General features: G+C 43.1%; 1 protein-coding gene across 3 annotated transcripts in view; it reads left to right on the top strand.

The window, feature by feature from the left end:
- Nucleotides 1-27464, top strand: part of LOC141110382 (sodium/hydrogen exchanger 9B2-like) — a 134140-nt gene that overhangs the window by 31890 nt on the left and 74786 nt on the right. For all 3 annotated transcript variants that reach the window (XM_073601721.1, XM_073601712.1, XM_073601704.1), the window contains 3 exons: nucleotides 6089-6269; nucleotides 6359-6529; nucleotides 22728-22870. In XM_073601721.1, the coding sequence (XP_073457822.1) occupies nucleotides 6089-6269; nucleotides 6359-6529; nucleotides 22728-22870 (495 nt within the window). The remainder of the gene's footprint in view (nucleotides 1-6088; nucleotides 6270-6358; nucleotides 6530-22727; nucleotides 22871-27464) is intronic.

Genomic DNA, 27464 nt, shown 5'->3' with positions numbered 1-27464 from the left:
ATTCTAAAGGCCCGTACACACGATATGACTTTTTGACAACAAACATGCAAATTGGCTGTTTTGGGGCAACATCCGTCCGTGAGTACGCTCCATCGGACAAACTTTTTCGGTTTTCATCGGACTTTTGTTGGCTGTGCGAACGGACAAACTTTACGGCAACAAAAGTCCGATGGAGCAAAGTCCATTCGTGTGTACACAAAGCCATCGAACTTTTGTACAAACTACAGTACCTGCCCGCGAGAATGTTTCCAGCACGATCCCATCGTGCTGGTTCTCGGCGACAGGGTACTGTACATCTCGCGCTGGCTGCAATAAGAAAAACAAATTTTCCTATTGCAGCCAGCGCGAGAGGGAATTCCCCTCTGGGAGCATACCAGGCCCTTAGGTCTGGTATGGATTTTAAGGGGAACCCCCTACACCGAAAAAAGGGTGTGGGGGTCCCCCCCAAAATCCATACCAGACCCTTATCCGAGCACGCAGCCCAGCCAGTCAGGAAAGGGGGTGGGGACAAGCGAGCTCACCCCCCTCCCCCCTCCTGAGCCGTGCCAGGCCTCATGCCCTCAACATGGGGGGGTGGGCGCTTTGGGGCAGGGGGGCGCCCTGCGGCCCTCCACACCCCAAAGCACCTTGTCCCAATGTTGATGAGGACAAGGGCCTCTTCCCGACAACCCTGGCCGTTGGTTTTTAAGGGGGTTCCCCTTAAAATCCATACCAGACCTGAGGGGAACCCATGGCTGTTTTATATTTAAAATTTGGCGTGGAGTTCCCCCTCATGATTTATACCAAACACCTGTCGGCAAACACATTTTTCCTTTCCCGATGAGCGAGCCAGCTCGGCGCTGGCTCCCGCGACGGGGCTCACAGGTGTCAAATCTCGCAGATACAGAAGTTGACCAAAGGGTGGCAGTAAAGAGCTGAAAAACCATGTGATTTGGTGAAAGTTGGATGAAAAAGTCCTGCTGTGCGTATGCTTAATTAGTTTAAGGCCAACGCCCTTTGTACAAAAATCCATGGGAAAGTTTGTACAAAGTCCTATCATGTGTATGAGGCTTAACACTTGAATATGCTTTGATCTAAACCATTCAATTGTATCTCTGGCTGTACGTCTGCTGGATGGTGAACCTTCACTCCAGTCTCAAGTCTTTTGCAGACTCTAACAGGTTTTCTCAAATCGCCTTCCAGGGCAGCATCCAAGAGATGGGCTCCTCCCTGAAACAGGGAACACATTAGTCCACCATTATAAATTTGTTCGTCTTACCTGTGTGACTCAGTTGTTTGTGTTTCCTCCACAGCCACAAGAGCTGCAAAACGTTTGTTATTTTCTCACAGTCTCTGTGATTTCTGCAGGGGACTCCCTGACCAGCATCCCATTCAGCCCAGTGGGCCTTGGGAGAGCAAGCACGCCAGACTAGCAGAGGATCCGCTCATAAAGAGATTCCTTATCTCGTTAAATAGAGCTAGACCTGCAAAAATTGGCAGAACGCCGACATCTCTCTCCCCCGTTTGAGCCTTTGGAAGAAATCTCTGATAAAAACTTTACTCTAAAAAATGCACATTTAATGGCCCTAGTATCAGCCAGAAGAGTGAGTGAAATCCAAGCACTTGGATGGTACCATGCTGCCTGATACAAACGGACAAATTAGTTCTCTCGCCAGACCCAGGTTTTCTACCAAAAGTCTACTTCAACATTCCACAGGACGCAAAATGTGGTTATCCCGTCTCTTCCAAAATCAATAAATAGCAAGAAAAGACACGTATAATAAGCTAGATGTAAGAAATACACTTTCGAGAGAACGAAGAACTACCTCTTTATTTGTCCTCTACGCAGGAGTCAATAAGGGAAAAGGCATTGAAAAACACGATAAGCAGTGGATAAAACCTGACATACAGACAGCCTATGAGACACAAAGCCTTGCCCCTCCAAGCGGGATCAAAGCCCATTCAACCAGAGCCTGGGCAACCTCGGTTGCAGAGCAGGCAGGGGCAACTCCGGAGCAGATCTGCAGGGCAGCGACATTGGTCGAGCTTTAGTACCTTCACAAGGCACTACAGTATAGACCAGCTGTCCAGCCAAGACCAGACATTCGCAAGGTGCTCCAGTCCTTATCCCCACCCTAGTAAGTATTGCTTGATACATCCTCTCGAATGCTACCCTGGATGATGATTTGAGAAATCGGAGTTAGGTACCTGGTAACTCTTTTTCTAGGAAGTCTTCCAGGGCAGCACTAGTTCCCACCCTAAGCAATAGTACCAGGTATTGTGGCGAAGCTTTAATATTAACTGAGGCACATGGGTAAGACTAACAAATTTTATAATGGTGGACTAATGTGTTTCCTGTTTCGGGGAGGAGGAGCCTATTTCTCGGATGCTGCCCTGGAAGACTTCCTAGAAATGTTACCAGGTACATAACTCTGTTTTCTTCTAATGCCCCGTACACACGGTCGGATTTTCCGACGGAAGATGTGTGATAGGACCTTGTTGTCGGAATTTCCGACCGTGTAGGCTCATCACACATTTTCCATCTGATTTTCCGACACACAAAGTTTGAGAGCAGGCTATAAAATTTTCCGACAACAAAATCCATTGTCGGAATTTCCGATCGTGTGTACACAAATCCGACGCACAAAGTGCCACGCATGCTCAGAATAAATAAAGAGATGAAAGCTGTTGGCTACTGCCCCGTTTATAGTCCCGACGTACGTGTTTTACGTCACCGCGTTCAGAATGATCGGATTTTCTGACAACTTTGTGTGACCGTGTGTATGCAAGACAAGTTTGAGCCAACATCCGTCGGAAAAAATCCTAGGATTTTGTTGTCGGAATGTCCGATCAATGTCCAACCGTGTGTACGGGGCATTAGATTGCCTTGTATTGGGCTCCATTCATCTTCCCTGTCCCTGCTGAAGAATAGCATCCCCACAACATGATGCTGCCACCACCATGTTTCAGGGTGATGTGCAGTGTTAGTTTTCTGCCACACATAGCGTTTTGCTTTTAGGCCAAAAAGTTCAAATTTGGTCTCCTCTGACCAGAGCACTTTCTTCCATATGTTTACTGTCCCCCCCACATGGCTTCTCGCAAACGGGACTTATGATTGTCTTTCAACAATGGCTTTCTTCTTACCACTCTTCTATAAAGGCCAGATTTGTAGAGTGCAAGACTAATGCCCCGTACACACGGTCGGATTTTCCGATGGAAAATGTCCGATCGGAGCGTGTTGTCGGAAATTCCGGCCGTGTGTGGGCTCCATCGGACATTTTCCATCGGATTTTCCGACACACAAAGTTGGAGAGCAGGAGATAAAATTTTCCGACAACAAAATCCGTTGTCGGAAATTCCGATCGTGTGTACACAAATCCGACAGACAAAGTGCCACGCATGCTCAGAATAAATAAAGAGATGAAAGCTATTGGCCACTGCCCCGTTTATAGTCCCGACGTACGTGTTTTACGTCACCGCGTTCAGAACGATCGGATTTTCCGACAACTTTGTGTGACCGTGTGTATGCAAGACAAGTTTGAGCCAACATTCCTCAGAAAAAATCCTAGGATTTTGTTGTCGGAATGTCCGAACAAAGTCTGACCGTGTGTACAGGGCATAATAGTTGTTCTGTGGCAAATTCTCCCACCTGAGCTGTGGATCTCTGCAGAGTTACCATGGGCCTCTTGGCTGCTTCTCTGAATAATGCTCCTGTTGCCTGGTCTGTCAGTTTAGGTGGACAGCCATGCCTTGGTAGGTTTGCAGTTGTGCCATACTATTTCCATTTTCGGATGATGGATTGAACAGTGCTCCGTGAGATGGTCAAAGCTTGAGATATTTTTTATAACCTGGCTCTGCTTTAAACTTCTCAACTTTATCCCTGACCTTTCTGTTGTGTTCCTTGGCTTTCACTAAGGTTCTCTAACAAATCTCTGAGGGCTCCACAGAACAGCTGTATTTTTACTGAGATTAAATTGCACACAGGTGAACTCTATTTACTAATTAGGTAACTAATGAAGGCAAGTGGTTCCACTACATTATAGTTAGGGGTATCAGAGTAAAGGGGACTGAAATACATATGCACACTACACTTGTCAGATATTTATTTGTAAATGTTGAAAACCATTTATCATTTTCATTCCACTTCACAATTATGTGCCACTTTGTGTTGGTCTATCACATAAAATACATTTAAATTTTTGGTTGTAATATGACACAATTGTTTTCATTGGCAATCTGTTTCCCAAAGAACTGAGACCATTTTAAGGAATTGAAAACTTTCTAATCATATGCCATCACATTATTTCTGTTGGTGTGGCTGCCACTACTGTTAGTACACTGATGATATTTTATGTGTAGAAACATACCTCAAAATAAACCTGGGGACAGAACTATTGCCACAGAAAGCTGTAAAGCCAGCTATAGATGGTACAATTTTTTTTGCAGGAAAGAAAATCACTTGATTGCAGTCAGTATTGATGGGGGAATCCCCCTCAAACCCCCCCCCCAACCGTGGATCCATTGTGTTCTCCCAGCTGAGGAGCCACACTGGCTAGGAGAACACACAGTGATTATTGCTAGCAACTATAGCTGTTGGCAATAATTGCATGAAAAAAAATGTTGGTTGTACACTTGGATACAATCAGCCTGCCCATACATGTTTAGAATCTTGGCCGGGCCCTGCTGAACCGGCCAAGATTTGAATCGTCTATGGCCAGCTTTAGCAACCAATGGGTCATTTAAATTAAATAATAATGGTATGTAATGGGACAAGGGGTAGGCTTGCTGTTATAATTGCGTGCTGCGCCTGAGAGCCAGTTGAGGTGTGAGTGGAACCTCCATGGTATACAGTGTGTATAAGTAGATTGGCACGTTATCACTGTTTTCCAGTTGTTTGTTTGATTTCCAAACAAAGGAGCGCCCGTTCTTTCATTCAGTTCTTCACTAGTAAGCACGTCTCCCTCAAAGCAAATTAAAACGCTGAATGCAATCTACAATTTGCAGAACCACAACAGTTAGAACATTGTTCTCTTTTGATGCATTTCCAACATTCATGGTGTGTAAACTTTCAAGGAAACCTGTACCTAGTAATACTGACCTCTCTATCTTAAAACAGAAGGTATTCACGTCTTCTTCCATCACATCTCCCATAAATATGATAATAATTCCCTATTTCAGGACAGTGAGCAGAGCTATTCAAACAATGTTAACAATATCTATTGACAGCAATCAGAAATAAAAGATAAAAAACAGTTTGTCAGAATGCTATGCGCAAGTCCTTGATGGTAATACTCCCAACGGGTGTAAAATCGCCCCATCGGATTCTCCATGTGGTAAGAACAGGAAGACATTGAATATATCACCACTAGTGACAACCACAACCACTAGCCTTTAACCTTCGGGTGTTGTTCTACTCAGTAATTTGGTTAAACTGTGTGCTTTTTACCATACAGGGGAGTGTTGGTTTTGCCCTAGTAAACTCAGAATTATCCACTTGATTTTATTCAGTATATCACCAAGTATGCCCAAAATATAACAGGACAAATCATAGTGCTTTCCGTATGAAACAATAGTTTATTATAAAAAAAACACGCCCACTTAAGTACACTATTTTAAGTGGTCTCCTAATGCTGAAAGGGCCATTCAGAACCATTCCTGTACGCCCCCAACAGCCAATTTCACAGCCAGACCAGCTGCTGTATAGTGATAATATATAGCCTAATATTATAGAGCCATTTATTTGAAACTGCATACAGCAGTTTCAGGTTTTTTGGCCATTATCAGTGCAGTTTATTGAAGCCATGGCTTTTATGTAGTAGGACTTGAGACGCAGCAAGACAGGATAACTATGTGACTTTACTACATGCTTCTTGGTTAGTAACTTGGTCAAATGAAACCAGGGACATCCAGGCAAACAGCATATTCAGAAGGAATATCCTTTCATTTCTTGGTCTTCCATTTAATAGGTGTGACAAATCTATAACCCAAAAAGATTCCTGTAGTTAAATTGACTTCCACCCAAAAAATGTATCTAAACTTATTCGTTTATGTAGCGCCAGTACGATATTGGTTAAAAGTTATTTTGTACTTTTGTGTTCTTTTCCCCTAGGAGGGGCCTTTGGATATGCCTATAGCAGTACTTGGAAAGGTCCAGAATGATGAAAATGAGTTGTTAAACAGTGACAGCCATCAACACCTGGAGACTGAAAGCAGACATAATACCTGCATAAAAATAAAGAAGTTTTGCTCTTGTCCTCCCCAAGGATTACTTGCTGTTGGAGTTACAAATGGTACAATAAAAGCTTATATTTCTTATGAGATGACACTTTGAAATTGTTTAGTATTGGTGACCTTGTTTACTTTACTTGTCATTCCACAGTTATCATGGTGGCATTAATTTGGGGAGTGGTCTGGTCTATAACAGGTTCTGAATGCCTGCCTGGAGGAAATCTTTTTGGCATTCTCGCTCTGCTCTTGTGCGCTGTAATCGGTGGCAAACTGGTCGGTCTGATCAGGATATCCAAACTACCGCCGTTACCTCCATTACTTGGTATGTGAAAAATGTCTTAGCCTACCTGAAATGGCTAGAATGCAGTTCTTCTTCTTCTTTTTTTTTTTTAACTGACATTTTTTTATTATTTTTCCAAGAAAATATACAAATCTGCAGCACTGGATACAGAAAATACAATTGGTAATATTACAGGCAAGTCTGGCAGACAATCAGCTGATCTTTGATCAATGGAACAATTCAATGTAAACATATATTGATTGATCAGAAGGAGTTTGCTGGATTATCATACATCTCTGACAATACATCCAATAATACCCTTTGCATAGGTGCATAAACATATACAAAAAAAAGGGGGGGATAGAGTTATAATAGAGAGGTGAAAAAAATAAGAGCAGAGAAGAAGAGAGAGAAAGAGAGGACAACCACCCGCCTCCAGAGCCCAGGACTGCCCGAGAGGGAGCGAGCCAAAAGTCTGCAAAAAGCGCAGAGCATTAAATCGCAGGAGTCTCCAACAGGACCCAAGGTTCCCATATACGGTTATGTTTATCAAGAGTATCATTTAATGAGGCCGTGAGATATTCCATTCTTTTAACATCTCTGATCCTGGAGTGCAGTTCAGACAGTGAAGGGGGTTCCCTCTTCTTCCACTTTAGGGCCACCAGACATCGTGCTGCAGTAAGCACATGGGCTAAGAGTTTTTTTGATGTTTTAGAGAAGGTGGCAGGTGGGAGACCTAAGAGAAAGATCTTCGGATCGAGGAGCACCCCAGTGCCAAAGATGGACTGGAGCAGGGATTGCACCATACACCAGTAGGGGATGATTAGAGGGCAGGTCCAATAGACATGAAATAACGTCCCCCTATCTTTATGACATCGCCAACAGCGGGAATCCGCCGAAGGGTATATGGAGTGGAGCAGGTCAGGGGTCTGGTACCAGTGGAATAGGATCTTATATTGATTCTCTTTATAGAGCGTGCATATGGAGCTCTTAGTAGCCTGTATCCATATGGATTGCCAGGTCTTTAAGGATAGATCTGTGCCCAAGGCCTGCTCCCACTTATCCATATAGATATGCCGCGGTCTAATGAATGAACTGTGATCAGGATCTGGTAGGTGCGGAAGATCATGCCCTTAGGGGACGAACCCTCTAAACATAGCTTTTCGAAGTCAGTTAGGGGGGAGAATCGTAAGTTCGGCACTAGTGATTGTGCGTAGTGGCGTATTTGTAAGTAACTGAAAAAAGCCTGTTTGGGAATGTCGAAGGCGTTTTGCAGTTCTCTGAAGGATCTAAGCAATCTGGTTTTAGGATCAATTAACTGACCATAGCGGAATAAGGTCTTATCCATCCAGAAATGAGACATCTGTGAAGTTAGGCTGTCAGGAATGTTGGGTGTAAATAGGAATGAGGTGACTGGGGAAGAGGTGGTAGAAAGCGGGTATGCCGATTTGGCACGTCGCCATAGTGTGCGCAAGAGGGCCATTGGTCCTAGCAGTTGTACGATGCCAAGTGGTATATCAGAACTCCAAAGCATGGAGTTCGGATGGACGGGGGCTAACCATAACTTCTCAATCTGTGTCCACCGATTATAGGCATGGAGGGTGCACCAAGAGGCTACAGGTCTTAACTGGGCAGCTAGATAATACTTAGCTATGTTGGGAAATGCCAGTCCGCCTTGATTACGAGGGGCTTATAGAACCGATCTAGCAATTCGGTGTCTTTTATAGTTCCAGAAAAAATTTATCAGGTCGCCCTGGAGTCTCTTTAGGTGTGAGGATGGAATGGGGATAGGGAGCGTCTCAAAAAGATATAAAAGTTTAGGTAATATCGTCATCTTTAGGGTTGCAAGTCTGCCAAAAAGGGATAACTTCAAAGATTTCCATTTGGTCAGGTAGGCTCTAATAGAGGTAAACAGTTGGGGGAAGTTGGTTTTATATAGAGTGTCATACGTGGGCGTGATATGTACCCCGAGGTACTGTAAGGAAGAGGACTACCAAGAGTAATTAAATTTTTGCAAAAGTGCTGATAGCGTTTGATGGGATAAATTGAGAGGAAGGACCTCCGTTTTTGAACTATTAATTTTATAACCCGATAGGGTGATATACCGATCCAACTCAGCCTGTAAGTTCGGAAGAGAGATATGGGGTGCGTGAGGGTGAGGAGGACATCATCCGCGAATAAAGAAATCTTAAAATCCCTAGTACGAACTGGAATACCATGTATACTTGGATTGTTTCTAATATGAGCTGCTAAAGGTTCAATGCACAGGGCATATCGAAGAGGGGAAAGTGGGCAGCCTTGGCGAGTTCCGTTAGATATCTGAAAAATAGGGGAGGTGGCGAATTGAGTGCGGACCTGGGCAGTAGGGGCCGAATATAGGTGGGTGATAGCTCGGAGGAATGGGCCCTCGATACCCGCCCGAGTGAGAGTCGCAAACAAGAAAGGTCAGCCCAGCCTATGGAAGGCTTTTTCGGCATCTAGACTGAGCAGTACTGCCTCCAATTTGTTCCTGTTTGCAACCTCAACCGGGTCGATGACCCTCCGGGTGTTATCTCCGGCCTGTCTAAGAGGAATAAATCCTACTTGGTTTCTGTGGACCAGGGACGGCATAAATTTGTCTAATCTATTCGCTAACAATTTCGTAAAAATTTTTAAGTCTGTGTTGAGTGCTATTGGTCTGTAATTGGATGGGAGAGTGTGATCTTTTCCTGGCTTTGGGATTAGTGTCGGGTAGGAATTTTGCATATCTCTAGGGATAGGTGTATCAGAGAGAAATAAATTAAAGAGGTTTGTCATGTGGGGAAGTAGATGTGGTAGGAACGTCTTGTAGTAAAGGTACGGTAGTCCATCAGGTCCAGGGGCCTTGTTATTTGGCAACAGTTTAATAGTTTCTGTCACTTCTTCTTCTGTAATGTAGCCATTAAGAGTCTCCTGGGCAGAAGAGGAGAGCCTAGGTGTATCAGAGTCCGCTTAATAGTTGTAGATGGCCTGGGATATGTCAGGGGAAGATGGGTTGTGCGGGACAGTTGGGTCATTATACAAAGCTGAGTAATAATCATGGAAAAGCTGGGCTATAGAATGCCGTTCTAATGAAGTTACTTTCTTTGTTTAAATAAACACCATTGCTTTATGTTAATTGGAGATTTAGTATTTTGCATCAGCTTTTCAGGTGCTTTACGATTAGAATTGTTTTACCAATATGTTCATGACAGGCTTGTTTTATGTATTCTTAACCCCCTCTTTCTTACTGTTATACTGTTTTCAGACGACAGTTGGCTAAAGTCTACTGTCAGCTGACATGACTCAGCTGAGCAAGGGTCAGGAAAGATCCTGACTTTACAGTCAGGATGCACCTAGATGCCTGGACCGGCAGCTGACTCAGCCTCTTGACGAGCCGCTGCGAGCCTAAACCAGCTGCTTCCGCCCCCTCCATGGACCGGTGCTTCAGTGAGCGCTGGGGGGAGGCAGAGAACCAGTGATTGACAGTCACAGGCTCTCTGCTCACTGAAGGCCGAGAACTGAATGATTAGTGGTCTTTGATCGCTTGGTTCTCAGTCTAAAGGCCCGTACACACGGTTGGTGTTTCCGACGGGAAAAGTTCGATGTCAGGCTGTTGGCGGAAAATCCGACCCTGTGTATGTTTCATCGGACAATTGTTTTCGGACTTTCCGCCAACAAATGTTGGCTAACATGTCTTCAAATTTTCCGCCAACGAATGTTTGTTGTTCGATTTCCCTAGCGTGTGTACACAAGTCTGTCGGAGAAAAGTCCAAAGTACAAACACGCATGCTCGGAAGCAAGGACGAGCCAGAAGAGGTCGGTCTTGTAAACTAGCGTTCATAATGGAGAATTAACATTTGTGACGTGGCAAATTATGAAATCTCAAAATGCAGTGCATATTCTCTTCTTCTTTAACCACTTGCTTACTGGGCACTTAAACCCCCCTCCTATCCAGACCAATTTTCAGCTTTCAGCACTGACGCACTTTGAATGACAATTGCGCGGTCATACAACACTGTACCCAAATGAAATTTTTATAATTTTTTTCCCCACAAATAGAGCTTTCTTTTGGTGGTATTTGATCACCCCTGCGGTTTTTATTTTTTGTTAAAAAAATGTAAAAAGACTGAATAAAAAAAAAAAATTTTTTTTTTCATATTTTGTTATAAAAAAATTAAAACAGGTCATTTTTCTCCTTCATTGATATACGCTGATGAGGCGGCACTGATAGGCGGCAGTGATGGGCACTGATGGGTGGCAATAATGGGCACTGATCTGTTACACTGATAGGCAGCACTGCTAGGTGGCACTGATTGGCACTACTGGTGGGCATTGATAGCTGGCACTTGTGGGCACTGTTCGGTGGCACTTTGGGCACTGTTAGGTGGCACTGTTAACTGGCAAAAGATGAGGCAGATGTGTCTCTTCCACTTCGGGACCTTTGTCCCTCTCATCTGAGCTGGTGATCGACTTTTTTTTTATCAGCGTGAGTAGAAAAAAAATGATTACCAATCTTTTGTTTACATCATGTGATCAGCTGTCATTGGCTGACAGCTGATCACATGGTAAGGGGCCGGGACCGGCCCCTTACTCGGATCGGTGATCAGCCGAGTCTCAGTGACCCGGTGATCACAGCGCGCTCGGCGCACGCCCTGCACGGCGCACGCAGAGCGCATGCACAGGGGAGGCCGTCATATGACGGCCTCCCGGGAATTTAGGTCTGCGCTGTGGCCGTCATTCGGCCATAGCGCGGATGGCAGGTGGTTAATGGAATAGTGAAGCTGCTTTGCTGGTGATACTGATGGAGTTATTGCCAACAAACTTTCAAAGGCTTTTTTTTTTTTTTTTTTCTAGTGATATCAAGAATAATATTATTATGCTTTATGCTTTTTATATATATATATATATTGGGCAAGTTACCACAACACGATTATCACATAGTTTTTAAGATCAAAGATACAACTATGTTGGTGTCCCATGTTAATTTTACATTGTATTTTTTAAAATGTAACTGCCTATTCCCAAACTGTAATTTGAAGTAAAACACATAGCCAAGTATTATTCTACACATTTTTTTTTATTGTGCATTAAAAAAAAGGAAACTAATAAAATTAGACATGCTATCTGCCAATAGAACTTAACCAAAAAGTGCATTCTATGCATCCAAAAATATAGAAAATATACCAAATCAAATCACTATTCAACCAAAAAAATAATGTCAAAGCAATAACTCCAGGGCCAATAATAAATAACACATTATCTCCTCTGATTCCGCAACATGACTGGTTGACGAACGGCCGTTCAGAAACTAAATGAAAAACGCGAAAAGAAAAGCGCGAATCAACACTCACCAAACATCTACTAACAGGAAATTAGCAGGAGGAGCCCAAAGGGTGGCGCTAAAGAGCTGAAAAACCACGTAGTACGTCACTATGTTCGTGATTGTTGGCCAACAATTGTGTGGCCGTGTGTATGCCAGGCAAGTTTGAGACAACGCTCTTCGGACAAAATTCCATGGTTTTGTTGTCGGAAAGTCAGACCGTGTGTAAGAGGCATTAGAGTCGGCGGGGAACAGATGCAGCATCGGATCAATTTGAAGAAATGGCAATTTATACATGACCCCTTTTTTTTCTTTTTTTTTTTTCTCCTTATCTCTCTCTTTCTCTACGGGGCAGTTATCTGCCTATGAGGAACACTCGAGAGCACAAAATAGTCATTATGAAAGAATAGGTAAAAATACCTAATTATATGGTTTTGGTTCTTTAATTAGCCCTTACGAATTGTTATAGAGGAAAATTTGGAGCTATGTACTAACAATTATAATATAATAGGTATATGTGAATACGCCATCTACGTGCTGTGAGTGGAACTTGTGTAAATACAGAATGCTTAATAAAAATGTGATTAATCATAAATAAATAAATAAATAAAATAATTTATACATGACCCTCACTTCATCTACAATCGCCTATCTTCTCCGAGTTCATATTTGCGTCCTCCTCCTCTGTATCCTCTCATAGTGGAACATAATCATTTGTTTCTTCTCTCCTCCTAACTGGTTCTAAAGCTACTGCTTCTCTCCCCTGACCTTGCTGTCATCCCTCCTCCCCAGCCACAAACTGCCTTTTACTTTTGTCCCCCAACCATTCCTAGGGATGCACCGAAATTTCAGCTGCCAAAACATATTGGCCGAAAATAGCCTTTTCGGCAATTTACCGAAAGAGAATTCTTGCCGATAATGGCGCCGAAGAACGCGCAGTAGCGGTGGGAGAACCAGGGGGTGATGTCACTCGTTATGTGGGCAGCGTGCACGTTCCTCGCGGTAAGACTCTGCATTTGTAAGCACATTCCCTGCTGAGACGCTGGCACCTTTCCTTTTATATAATTGAACTGATTAAATATGATTTGGAATGGAATGGATTGCAATTGCATGCTATTTATTTTTTGAGCTATTCTGTAGTATGCTATAAAATTTATACGCTTGTTGTCATTGAATTTGTCACTTTGTCATCGTAGTATAGTTATACTACACTGACATGACAGCAAGCGCATTCATTTTTTAAACATGACAGTATGCAATAAATATAATATATATTTAATAAATATATAATATATTTATTGCGTACTATCATGTTTAAAATATTCATGCGCTTGCTGTCATGTCAGTGTAGTATAACTTATAATACTACGCTAAGTGACAAATTCAATGACAACATGCCAATGGAGTTTATAGTATACTACAGAATAGCTCAAAAAAATAAAATAGCTTGCAATTTGCAAGCAATCTATTCCATTTCAAATCAAATTTAATCAGTTCAATGCCTTCAATTATCTTTTTGGTACAAGTCAGATGTACTGCAGTGCAGACATAACTACCTTGCATGGCAAGAGCTGCATCATTTAAAAAAAAAGATTGGTTAGCTTTTTATTTTTTAAAGCTGCCTCCTGGGGTTTAGCTTTTAAATTGATTCCCCCCCCCCTCAGATTTCACCCCCACTATAAATCATTCTATGTGATTATTCTGCACTACCACCAGCGAAGGTGGATTATGTCTGCAGTGTGGAAATATTTTAAAGTTTCTGATAAAGACCCCAAATTTGCAATCTGTAGTCTTTGCTCAGCAGAAATTTCAAGAGGGGGTACAGTGCCAAAGCATTTTTCAACAACAGGTTTTATGCACCACCTGAAAACACATCATCCAGTTCAGCATTCATATTACAAGAAAACAGTGCCACTTCCAAAAAGTGCCTCAGGCTTAAGACCATCTGTGGCCACAGTCTTTGAAAAGGTTAAAAAAAAAAAAAGCCCGTGTCATTACAGATAAAATTTTGGAATTTATTGCATTAGATGACCAGACGTTCTCTGTTGTGGAGGACGTTGGATTCTGTAGGCTCATGCAACATATTGAGCCGCGTTACTCACTACCAAGCAGACGCCTATCTACCTGAATTGTTTTGCAGTGTTAGAAAACACGTTCATGAGCTCATGACTACCAACATCATAGAAATCAGTTTTACTACCGACATTTGGAGTTCAGACGTCAGTCCAACGAGCATGCTTAGCCTGACAGCGCAGTGGATAGATGACAAATTACGCTTTAAAAACCATACTTGGCACATTGAGAAGTCTAAAGTGCATTTGATTGTCCGAGATAATGCACGGAACATGGCAAAGGCAGTGGAGGACAGTGAACTTAAAAGCATACCATGTATGGCACACACGCTGCAATTGGCTGTGAATGAAGGATTGTTGAGTCAGCGCACCACATCTGATATCTTATCAAAAGGAAGAAAAATTGTGGGTCACTTTAAGCATTCTCCGCTTGCTTATTCCAAATTACAAGCTTTGCAGATGCAGTTTGGAATGGCACTGAAACGACTGCAGCAAGATGTAGCCACTCGTTGGAACAGCACCTACTATATGCTGCAGTGTCTTTTTGAACAAAAGCGTGTTTTAGCTGCATACATTGCAGATTACGAGCTGCCGGCAACACTGAGCACACATCAGTGGATGTTAGGTTGAAAATAGTGTCTCTTCTATCTCCATTTGAACAGTTAACAAAAGAAATAAGCTCAACTAATGCTTCCATTGCTGAAGTTATTCCCTTGATTGCTGCACTGAAGCGTCTGTTAGGAAAAGAGATAGAAACAAACCATGGCGTAAAAACTGCTAAAACCACTCTACTGGAGGCCGTTGCCAACCGGTTTCAAGACACTGAGTCCAACCCTCTGTACTGCATTGCAACAGTTCTAGATCCTCGATTTAAAGAGCATTATTTTAATGTGGAGAAAAAGCAGCGTGCACTGGAAATGATACAAGCACAAATGGAGGTGGTGGAAGCGTCTGGTGAAGGAGTTTTGAGGTGTAGCACAGAGGAAAGTGAGAAGAAACGGTTGCATATAAGTGAAGAGGAATACGCTCCCTCCATATCTGATATGTTTGAAGAAATTTTACATGAATGCACCCTGGTCCATAGCAGTGCCACAACAAGTGCAGCTACCTAACAGCTGGACATTTATTTAGCTGAACAGCCTATCGCCAGAAGAGACAATCCCCTTAAGTACTGGCGCATCAACAAACGTTTTCCTTTGCTTACACAGATTGCACACAGATATTTATCCGCCCCAAGCACCAGTACAGAGAGTGAGAGACTATTCAGCCTAGCATCTCATATTCTTGATGGGAAGAGAAACCGTCTCTCCTGTGAGAAAGCTGAACAACTTTTGTTCTTAAAGCGAAATCTGCCACTTTCACTGAAATAGATTTATAAATCCGTATCCAATTCATTTACCATGTTGAACATTGGACTTGCTATTGGACTGTGCTATTGAACAATTGGAACATACAACATAGTATGACTACAACTGGACTGACTACCTAGTATGTTCCAATTGTCTAGTTGTGCCATTTGTTGGTTGTTCATTGTAGTTCTACAGTTTTTTGCACTTCTTCAATTTAAGAGAGAACTCCAGCTTTTGAACTACTGTACATACATAGTTTGTTGCTGTTGGGCCAAAATGTCTCTCCCTAAGCTGTCAGCCCGCTGCATGTGCAAATGCAAAACTGTATGTTCTGTATCTGTGGCTGTCTTCATACTCCAGTACAATACACTATGCCGCACTGTGTTCCGGGTATGGGCGGAGACTTCCAGAAACACAGACTAGTCTACATTGCTTGCTGTGATTGGCTGAGCACCGCTGCTGTAGACTAGTCTGTGTTCCGGGAAGTCTCTGCTCATACCTGGTAGAAGTGCGCATCTTCACTGGCCTAACTATTCAATTACGATTATCATGTCAACGATTCGATTCCGCGATGCATCAAGATTACTGCAAGCGGTTTTCATTAAGAAAAATTCAAGCACTCTGGAGAATTCCTTTTTTTATCTGTTCTTAACAAAAAAAAAAAAAAAACACAACAGACATGATACAGGAGATGGTCAGAGACTGCAGACCTGATACAGGAGATGGTCAGTGACTGAAGACATGATACAGGAGATGGGGTCAGACTGCAGACATGATGCGCCAAGTAGCCAGCATTTGGTTCTAATGTGCTGCTGCTGCCATGGAGACAGAGACCAGCACTGTCAATAGCAGTGCAAGGTTGTTGGTCCACTGTCAGAGGATTCCCCCATCCACCTGGAATGTGTAGATGGGGGAATTGGATCATATTATTTTTTTTTTCCAGTGTAATGACCAAATGAAAAAATAAAAGCGATCAATATATGGGCTGCATAAGTGGTTTAGTGCTAACTGGATCTTGTAAGAACAGAGCGGGGGAGGGATACAGATAGGGAGAGACAGGGACAGTTCTGTGATCAATGTGTAATGAAAAATGCAGTGCTCACTTATTCAGGGACGAGGCTGGAAATTCGCACAGCTTGGAATGTGTAGCTGCTGACTGTTCTTCATATCTCCCGCGCACACCCCCCTCTCTCTCCTCTCTCTCTCTCCTTCACAGCTGTATAGTGGGATAGAAAAGTGGGCGGGCCGGGCAGACACTGGAGGAGAGGAGGAGGGGCAGCAGCTGTATCTAATGCATCATTCATCTCTCGTCCGTTGCTGGGATGGGAAGTGAACTTCGCTGGGCTGTGTGTGAGACGAGTGTCAGAGACACTTCCCTCAGCTGCAGCCACCGGCCCCTAAATGTACACACTGATTCTCCTGTCCTACAGACGGGAGAAATCAGTCTGTTTTCTCAAACTGTCACAGGGATAATGGGAGGCTAGAAACACTGCATTGCCCCCCCACAGTGCAGGATCTCCAGGGACTTCGGCAACCCTGATTGTTCCGCCACTCCCACGGATGACAGCTCCAGTGATCTGTCTCACAGCTCCGTGGGGCTCTGTGCCCGCACAGAGATGAGATCGGGGAGATGAGAGGGGTCACTGTCCACAAGTACAAATCCTGAGAAGGGGGAGAGCCTGGGTGGGGGCAGCATGCTAAGGCTGCACCACCCATTGAAGGGGGACGGCGCCAGGCTCAGCCAGCCAATTAGTGGCTTGTCATTACCAGCAGACACTGCTGTGCACGGGAGGGGGGGAGAGCCGGAATGACATCATGCATAATCGATTACATCATGCATAATCGATTACGCTGGCTACCGCATTGATGCCGAATCGAGAAGGGCAGAACCGTGATGCATCGATGCGGCAATCGTTTTTAACACCCCTAATACCCGGGGGCCAGAACACCGTGCGATCTACAGTATGACTATGTATGTAACCCACAGCTACATACATACACTTTTTATATCACACATGCAGCCGCTGACACCTTAGGAAGAGAACTTAGGGAAAAAATTACTAGTTCTCATTGAAGTTGAAAATAATAAAATAACATTTGTATTATAGCATACTATGTTATGTTTACAGAAACTGTAACCGAATAACGGCCTTCTGCCATATTTCTGTTATGGTTTGTTGACAGTTGTTCTTTATACATAGTTTGTGTTGTTGTTGGGCCAAACTGTCATTGTCTCTCCCTAAGCTGTCAGCCCGCTGCATGTGCAAGACTGTATGTTCTGTATCTGTGTGGCTGTCTACATACTCCAGTACTATACACTATACCGCACTGTGTTTCGGGTATGGGCGGAGACTTCTAGAAACACAGACTAGTCTACATTGCTTGCTGTGATTGGCTGAGCACCGCTGCTGTAGATTAGTCTGTGTTCTGGGAAGTCTCCGCTCATACCCGGGGGGCCGGAACACCGTTCGGTCTACTGTATGACTATGTATAACTCGCAGCTACATACATTTTTATCCCACATGCAGCTGCTGATACCTTAGGGAGAGAACTGAATTACTAGTTCTGATTTAAGTTGAAAATTAATAAAATAAAGTCTTCTTAGACTTAGTCTTATGCCGCGTACACACGGAATCGGAATTTCGGCCCACAAAAGACCGATGAGAGTTTTTTGTCGGAAAATGTGACCGTGTGTATGCTCCATCAGTCTTTTGCTGGCTAAATTCCAGCCAGCAAAAGATTGAGAGCATGCTCTCAATTTTTCGGTCGGAAAAAGTTCCTATCCGAAAAAGCGATCGTCTGTGGCTATTGCGACGTGCAAAATCCCTACGCATGCTCATAAACAATTCGACGCATGCTCGGAAGCATTGAACTTAATTTTCTCGGCTCGTTGTAGTGTTGTACATCACCGCGTTCTTGACAGTCGTAATTTCAGCGAACTTTTGCGTGACCGTGTGTACGCAAGGCAAACTTGAGCGGAATCCCGCCGGAAAAGCCGTCATATCTTTTTCCGACGAGAAGTCCGATTGTGTGTACGCGGCATTAGTTTTTGGCATTTTTATATCTATTTATTATTTTTTATGCCTGTTGTTTTTTGTTTGTTTTTGTTTTTATTTTGTTATGGTGCAATGTGCACTGACTGCAGTCTGCACTGCAGGATATGCTCTAGTTACACTTACTTTAATTTATTATAATTTTGTGTTTTTTATTTGATTTTATCTTCTCTGTCCGATTTATGTGGGTTGCATTTTATTAAAGTACTTATTTACATTACTGGATTGTACTATTCTTTTATTCATAAAATTAATGATTAAGTTGAATATGAATAATATAACGAATATAACACAATTTTTTTTTTTTTTTCAAATAACATTTTTATTATTATTTCGTTTTTGCAGTACATTATGTAATAACAGTTGGTGATTGTAACAGTAGTATAATAGTGCTGATTTCTTGTATACAGTGTCAATAATCAAATGCCATATTCCAATATTAAAATTTTGCAAAATGCCAGCTAAGTGTCATCGTCTTCCATTTGCTATATTTACTGGCAGGTTTATAATCTTAATGTAATAGCAGAATCACGACTTAGTTATCTATGACTATGAAATCACAGGTGTGTATAACATAAAGAAGAAGAAGTGGGTAGTAGAGAGAGGGAGTTGGGGGGGGGGGGGGTATAGTAGGTATATCAACGGTGGTGTTACCAGGTCATGGTAGGTCCTCCCGGAGGTGCCATAGCTCCCAGACCCTGTTATGTGCTTCCAATGTATCTTGTATTCTGGCTGTCATCTTTTCCATCACTTCTATGTCCTTTATTCTAGTGTACAGGTCCTCAGCAGAGGGGGGTGAAGAACGCTTCCAATGTAGTGCTATAAGGCATCTTGCCGCCGTTAGTATGTGACGTACCAATTTTTTATATGGGGTGGGGAGTTTAGACGGCGGTAGGCCCAGTAGGAAGAATTTTGGGGAAGCCTGGATCTGTATGTCCAGGAGGCGTTCCAGTAGTTGCTGGACTGTGGACCAGTAAGGAGTCAACAATGGGCAGCTCCAGTATATATGTAGGAAGGTGCCCCTTGCTCCCTGGCATCTCCAGCATCTATCGGAACTATTGGGAAAGATGGCATGGAGAACATCTGGGGTCATATACCACAGCAAGAGGATTTTATAGGAGTTTTCTTTGTATAAAGAATGTGCTCTTTGCTGTTTGATTCCAGATTATCTGCCATTGCGCGATAGGGAGTTCCTCCCCAAGGATCCCCTCCCATTTAGTCATATACAAGTGTTTACCCCGGCCGTCCTCAGAGAAGACGTTCAAGAGCTTGTATATGCTCGATATAAGCCCCCTCTGGTTATTGCCCGCCAAGATTGTTGTTTCAAACGCTGATGGTGGTGAGAATTGTAGGGTGGGTGTAATAGTGAGTGCATAGTGCCGAATTTGTAGATACCCGTAGAATGCCTGTCTGGGGAGGTCATGTTTATTTTGTAGTTCGCCGAATGGCAGCAGTTTCCTTGTTCTGGGGTCCACCAGGTTCCCAAAGTGGAACAAGTTCCGGGCTGTCCAATGATGTGACATTTGGTAGGTTAGACTATCCGGCACTTTGGGGTTACAGATAAAAGAGGTCAGGAGCGATCTATCCGATGAGAGACTATGTTTGGGGGCCAGAGTGCGCCACAGCCGCCTCAACTGGGACATGGGGCCCAGCATACGCTCAGGGGCTACGTCCGCATTCGCACTCCACAGCAGGCTATTTGGATGTATGGGAGCAAGCCATAGTTTTTCGATTTCGGTCCATTTGTTGTAAGATTTGTGGGTATACCAGGAGGCTATCGCTCGCAATTGAGCAGCATAGTAATATTTAATAATATTAGGGAATGCCAATCCCCCTTCATTGCGAGATGCCATCAGCACCGACCTTGGGACCCTGTGCCTTTTGTAATTCCATGTGAAATTATAACACAATTTTATATATAAAATAATTTTTTTTGTTTAATATATTAAAAAAAAGCCATTTTTGGTATCAGTCAGTTTCGGTTTTCGGCCTAGTGTGTTTCATTTTTGGTATTGGTTTTGGCACCAAAAAAACCCATTCGGTGCACCCCTACATTCAACCCCCCCCATCTGTCTCCTTTCTCACCAGTAAGCTGTTGCCCCCCTCCCTTCGCCACCTGCAATGATCAGCTTTTGCTCTGTTTCCTTTTATGCCTCCATAGTCAATAACCAGTTGACATTCTGCTTCTTGTCTGACAAAGGACTGGTATGTGCTATGTACCAAAGTCCAGTGGAATAAATGCACGTTTTCAGAAGCGTATGTGGATTTTGTATGTGTAAAACTCCGCAGAAAGATTGGACCCTAGCATACACTAGGTCATGCCCTTTCTATTTTCTACTGCAGTAAGGAGTACTGTCTCTTATGGGCCATGTTTCAAAGGTAGATAGCCCTGGTATCGTCAAGGAAACAAAAAGGTAAATATAGCATTGCAGCTATGACAAACAGCATGCAGAGTAAAGCTGGCCATACACAGCTCCGTTTTTATGTACAGCTAGTGTGCTGAATGAAAAAATTAATTTTTTTTTTTTTTTTTTCCCCCATTCACAAAGTCGAGGTGGATGGGAGAATCCAGCCCATTTGCGCTATTGTGTTCTGACAGTGGGGAGACTAATCTGCTGTCAGAATACACAGAGAACAGTGCTGCAGCCACTGATCGAGCAGCTTTTTTCCAACAGGTTCACTCAACAGAAGTCGATCGATAGATCGACTTCTGTTGAGCAGCAGTGGGCCAACATTGTTCGAAATTTGACTGGTCCCTGCTGAACCAGCCAAATTTCAATCCATCTATGGCCATCTTAAAGTGGTTCTAAAGGCAGAAGTTTTTTTTTACCTTACTGCATTCTATGCATTAATGTACAAAACCTTCTGAGTGCAGCTCCCCCTCGAGCCCCCCTAATACTTGTCTGAGCCCTATCTCGATCCAGCAATGTGCATGAGCTCCTCATTGGCTCACAGAGCAGCGAGAGCCATTAGCTCCTCCTGCTGTCAATCGCAGCCAGTCTGCCAATAAGGAGAGAAGGGCCAGGCCACACTCTGTGTGAGAATGGACAAAATCCATTCACAGGAGAGCGGCTCAATATTGAGCTTACTCAAGTGCCCCCATAGCAAGAGGCTTGCTATTGGGGGCACTCTGCAGAGGGGATAAGCAGACAGCGCCAGCGAACCCAAAGTGAAGAGGATCGGGGCTGCTCTGTGCAAAACCATTGCACAGAGCAGGTACGTATAACATGTTTGTTATTTAAAACAAAAAAAATCTTTTTTTTTTTGCATAACTTTAATACCCTGTACACACGGTCGGACATTGATCGGACATTCCGACAACAAAATCCCATGGATTTTTTCCGACGGATGTTGGCTCAAACTTGTCTTGCATACACACGGTCACACAAAGTTGTCGGAAAATCCGATCGTTCTGAACGTGGTGACGTAAAACGCGTACGTAGCTTTTGTCTCTTAATTTATTCTGAGCATGCATGGCACTTTGTGCGTTGGATTTGTGTCCACACGATCGGAATTTCCGACAACGGATTTTGTTGTCGGAATATTTTATAGCAAGCTCTCAAACTTTGTGTGTCGGAAATTCCGATGGAAAATGTGTGATGGAGCCCACACACGGTCGGAATTTCCGACAACAAGGTCCTATCACACATTTTCTGTTGGAAAATCCGACCGTGTGTACAGGGCATAACACTTGGGGGACATTTTATCAAACACACTAGCAAAACAATTATAGCATGGAAGTGTCGCCAGACACTGTATTCAAGTCCAGTGTAAAGTAAGTAAAAGGCAGGCTTCAGCTCAAATCCCTGCCCATCAGTCACTCCCCTCTGACATGTTTCACCCACATTGGGCTTAAACCTAGACAGCAACACAATTGGACAAAAATCATGCTGCCTCTCAGTTCAGCAGAGTCTTTGCAACAAGTTTCCCAATATATTTGCAAACCCGGTGCCTGTAATTCTGGGTAGCCAGTGACAGTTTGCGAAACGTTTGCTACAGCTTTACTACTGAGCATATGACAGTCTTTCATCCTAAACAGTCGGGGGCAGTATTCATCCTTGCTACACTATACAGGTTTTGTGCTGTATCTTTTCTCTTCCATTTTTTTCATTCTGATGCAGTGCTACTGTAGCACAGCTGCTCAAACTATAACCTTGTAGACAATCTGTCTCACTACTTCTGTTGAGAATTGTGTTGCTGTGCCTCAGAATTGATAAATGTCCCCCAATGTTTTGACCTTTGCTCTATGCATTTCTGTAATGATTTTTATTCATTTCATTTATTGAATTTTTTTCCCCCAGCTTGTTTAAAAATCTGTAAGTAAGCCCAATCCTTGACTTTCTGAACGACAATGAAATATCAAAATACCAAAGTATCGTTTGTTAGGCAGTGCTCTGACAACCTGCTTATGTGGTTTTTGTTTTCTGGTGTATACTTCTTTTACAGGAATGTTACTAGCTGGTTTTCTTATAAGAAATATCCCTGTTGTCACTGATCAAGTCAAGATAAACTTTAAATGGTCTGCAGCTTTGAGGAACATTGCTTTAGCCATCATATTGACTCGCGCTGGACTTGGACTCGATCCAAAGGTAAATTCTTTCTATTTTTCCTAAATACAAATTTGTTTTTTAAAGTAAAGGTTTGGTTATTTTCAATAACTTGATAAAACACCCCCCAAAAAAAAAAAAATCAGCTCAATATCAAGTTAAAGGACACACACACACACACACACACACACACACACACACACACACACACACACACACACACACACACACATTTATATTTATTTATTATTATTATACAGGATTTATATAGCGCCAACAGTTTACGCAGCGCTTTACAACGTTAGGGAGGACAGTACAATACAATTCAATACAGGAGGAATCAGAGGGCCCTGCTCGTTAGAGCTTAAAATCTACAAGATATATATATCTTATTTGTAAAATGATTTCTAAAACCTTTTTAGTTTAGTACCCTTTACCACTTGCTCTCCCTGAGAATGTAGCAGAGAAAAAAATATCTTGTTTGACAGTTGTCAAGTGCCAGCATTGGAAGATTTTACCCTCGCCTCTTAGGGCTCATGCACACAGAACGTTTTTACAGCTGCTGTTAGGGGCGTCTGACTTTTTTTTTTTTTTCTTTTAAACTGCCTCTAACCACCCCTCCATGTTAGCCTATGTGTCCATACACACATGTCAGGAGTTTGGAGGCATAAGCCTTTAGGGACAGTAGAAAAAAAACAGCCTGTGCTTCAAGGAGCAGTAAAAATTAAAAACGCCCATAAAGGCTGTTAAAAACTGTAACAAGCTGTTAGCTGCATTTAGCCACATTTGGCGTTTTTAGGCATTTTTACATTATAGGGGGTGTTTTTTACTGGAAAAAACTAACACCAAAAAAGCCTATAAATGCCCATAAACGTTGTTCAAAAAAAGTGCGCGTTTTTAACGCTGCTTTTTTCTTGGCAGCAGCGCTGGCATTTTTTAAACTTCCTGTGTGCATGAGACCTCATTCTGGTGACAGCTGTACAATTTTGGATTTCGCATTAATTTTCTGTCTGACAACAAGTCTTCTGGGACAAAAAGAGGGGATGAATCTTCCCAAGCAGGGAGACAGATAGCAAAATAAGCATAAGTTCTGACACTTCCACACTCCATCTAAGACTAAAAAAAATATTTTTGACTATGCATTCTTTATAAGTAAAACAGTTGTCGCCTTGCTAACAGCTTGCTGACTGGAGACTAAAGCACAAGGTACACATTGATAATTTAGTGATACTAAACACACTCTGTTTAATTTACATTATCCCTTCTATTTCTGTATATGGATGATGGCACTGTAATTATTTTAATAAATAAAAACATCTTAGAACTTGTTTTTCCTAATCAATATTCAGTTTTCACACGACTGAGATCTTTCCCAGCCTGCGGTCTGCAGGGAAACCTAAGCAGAAGGAGTTTCTAGTTCTCTGCTGCTGGTCACATGTTCAAAATTTTAAAAAAATACAGCCTTTGGAATACAGAGTAAAAATAAATACTATTGATTAAACTGTTTTAAATTGGCATACAAATATATATTTGAAATTAAATCTTTCTTTTGTGGAAATAACATGGTGTGGGCAGATTTCTGCCCTCCAGCCTGTGTCTTAGAATAAGAGGGAAGTGAAGCCTCCATTAGTCTACATGTAATATCCCGCCCCCATTGTGTTTAGCTGATTAGTGGGCATGGAGGAAGAGGCAAGGTGTGGACTGTCAATTACCACCACTGCTGCAAAATCCCTAGCTGAATTGGGGACATGAACAGAAGGGGGAGATAGAGAGCAGCAGGATCAACCAAGTATTATACACCATTTGATAGTTTTTCATGATGTGGGTCTAGTGACACTTGCGGGGTGGGGGGAGAACAGAAAAAACAGGTTGAGCCTTCTTTTTTTTTTTTTTGTTTTATCGTCTTCCCTCGCCCTCCTTTCCCGACTGCCCCTAAAAGCACTCCTGGTGGCCCTTGGATGGGTACGCATTACTGCGGCGTGGCAATTTCAGTATTACATGCTGCGTTTGACGGGCAGAACCACAGGTCAAACTCTGGCATGTGAGTAAATGGAGCATGCCAAATGAATTTCAACACTGCATGCTGAGTTTGACAGGCAAATGCCTGTCTCACAGTTGTGGCGTGTTCCCACATTTCCATTCAGCAATTAAAGAAAAAACAGGCATCAGGAGGCAGCAGCACTGCTCCTAGAAAGCCTGCAAACCTCCTCTTACTGTCCTCTGAAAAGCGATGTGGGGTAAACACTATAAGAAAATCGGGAGAACGATTGTCTCCCCCCCGCCTTTTTTTTTTTTTTTTCTCATTGGAACCAATGAACGAAAATTCTCATGTCTTTCCTGAATTCTCTTGTACAACAATCGTACGAAAACGGTACACATTAAACAAAAATTGTTCATTCTGTTCCCGTACGAGAAATTTTGGAGTTTGTCCCTCTGGGAATTTTCGTACGAAAATTCGGAATCAGCTGTTGAAAGTTGTGTACAATGTATGAAAATTCTTTGGACTACAATGTTTGCTGATTTTATTATAGTGTGTACGAGCCTTTACCCTGCTCTTTAACCAATTGGCGACCGCCTAACGCAGATATACTGCGGCAGAATGGCACGGGCAGGCAAAATCACGTACCTGGTACGTGATCTGTTTCCCGCGGGTGGGGGGCGCATTGCCCGGTGCCCGAGGCGGTCGGCATCATTAGGGGAGCGATCCATGCTGAGGGGGAGACCACTCATTCGTGGCCACCCCCTCGTGATCGCTCCTAACAAATGAAAATCTTCCTCTTCTGCTGTAATGTAAACAGCGGCAGAGGTAGTGATGTCTTCTCTCCTCCGCGCCGGAACGGAAAAGACCAACGCGAGGAGAGGTGAGATCTAAGTAAGTACACCAACACTACACATACAGTAAAACACACTAGGCACACTTTTCACCCCCCTGTACCCCCTGTCACAGTGACACCAATAGCAGTTTTTTTTTCTGATTACTGCATTGGTGTCAGTTTGTGACAGTTATAAGTGGTAGGGCAGTTAGTGTTAGGACCCCTTTAGGTCTAGCATACCCCCCTAACCCCCCCTAATAAAGTTTTAACCCCTTGATCACCCCCCGTCACCAGTGTCACTAAGCGATCGTTTTTCTGATCGCTGTATTAGTGTCACTGGTGACGCTAATTAGGGAGATAAGTATTTAAGTTCGCCGTCAGCATTTTTTAGCATCAGGGACCCCTATATACTACTTAGTAAAGGTTTTAACCCCTTGATTGCCCCCTAGTTAACCCTTTCACCAGTGATCACCGTATAACTGTTACAGGTGATGCTGGTTAATTTTTATTTTTTATAGTGTCAGAGCACCCGCCGTTTATTACCTAAAAAGGTTTAACCCCCTGATCGCCCGGCGGTGATATAAGTTAAGTTTTAGGGTCAGATAGGGTCTGCGTCGCCCCAGGCAGCGTCAGTTTAGTGCCAGTAGCGCTAACACCCACGCACGCACCATACACCTCCCTTAGTGGTATAGTATCTGAACGGATCAATATCTGATCCGATTAGATCTATACTAGCGTCCCCAGCAGTTTAGGGTTCCCAAAGCGGGATTAGCGGGATCAGCCCAGATACCTGCTAGCACCTGCATTTTGGCCCCTCCGCCCGGCCCAGCCCACACAAGTGCAGTATCGATCGATCACTGTCGCTCACAAAACACTAAACACATAACTGCAGCATTCGCAGAGTCAGGCCTGATCCCTGCGATCGCTAACAGTTTTTTTGGTAGCATTTTGATGAACTGGCAAGCACTAGCGGCCTAGTACACCCCGGTCGTAGTCAAACCAGCACTGCAGTAACACTTGGTGATGTGGCAAGTCCCATAAGTACAGTTCAAGCTGATGAGGTGGCAAGCACAAGTAGTGTCCCACTGCCACCAAGAAGAAGACAAACACAGGCCCGTCGTGCTCATAATGCCCTTTCTGCTGCATTCGCCAATCCTAATTGGGAACCCACCACTTCTGCAGCGCCCGTACTTCCCCCATTCACATCCCCAACCAAATGCAGTCGGCTGCATGAGAGGTATTTTTTTTATGTCCTCCCGAGTACCCCTACCCAACGAACCCCCCCAAAAAAGATGTGTCTGCAGCAAGCGCAGATATAGGCGTGACACCTGCTATTATTGTCCCTCCTGTCCCGAAAATCCTGGTCTTTGCATTGATGAATGTTTTGAACGCTACCATACACTAGTTGAGTATTAGCGTAGGGTACAGCATTGCACAGACTAGGCACACTTTCACAGGGTCTCCCAAGATGCCATCGCATTTTGAGAGACCTGAACCTTGAACCGGTTACAGTTATAAAAGTTACAGCTACAAAAAAGTGTTAAAAAAAAACAAAAAAAACAAAAAAATATATATTAAATAAAAAAAAACAAAATAGTTGTTGTTTTATTGTTCTCTCTCTCTCTATTCTCTCTCTATTGTTCTGCACTTTTTTACTGTATTCTATTCTGCAATGTTTTATTGTTATTATGTTTTATCATGTTTGCTTTTCAGGTATGCAGCTTTTTTTACTTTACTGTTTACTGTGTTTTTATTGTTAACCATTTTTTTCTTTTCAGGTACGCCATTCAGCTGCAGTGTGGATTTATTTATCTTGACAGCTA

The sequence above is a fragment of the Aquarana catesbeiana genome, linkage group LG01 (assembly GCF_042186555.1).
Source record: "Aquarana catesbeiana isolate 2022-GZ linkage group LG01, ASM4218655v1, whole genome shotgun sequence".
Lineage (NCBI taxonomy): Eukaryota > Metazoa > Chordata > Amphibia > Anura > Ranidae > Aquarana > Aquarana catesbeiana.
This window is presented reverse-complemented; position numbering and strand designations above follow the sequence as displayed.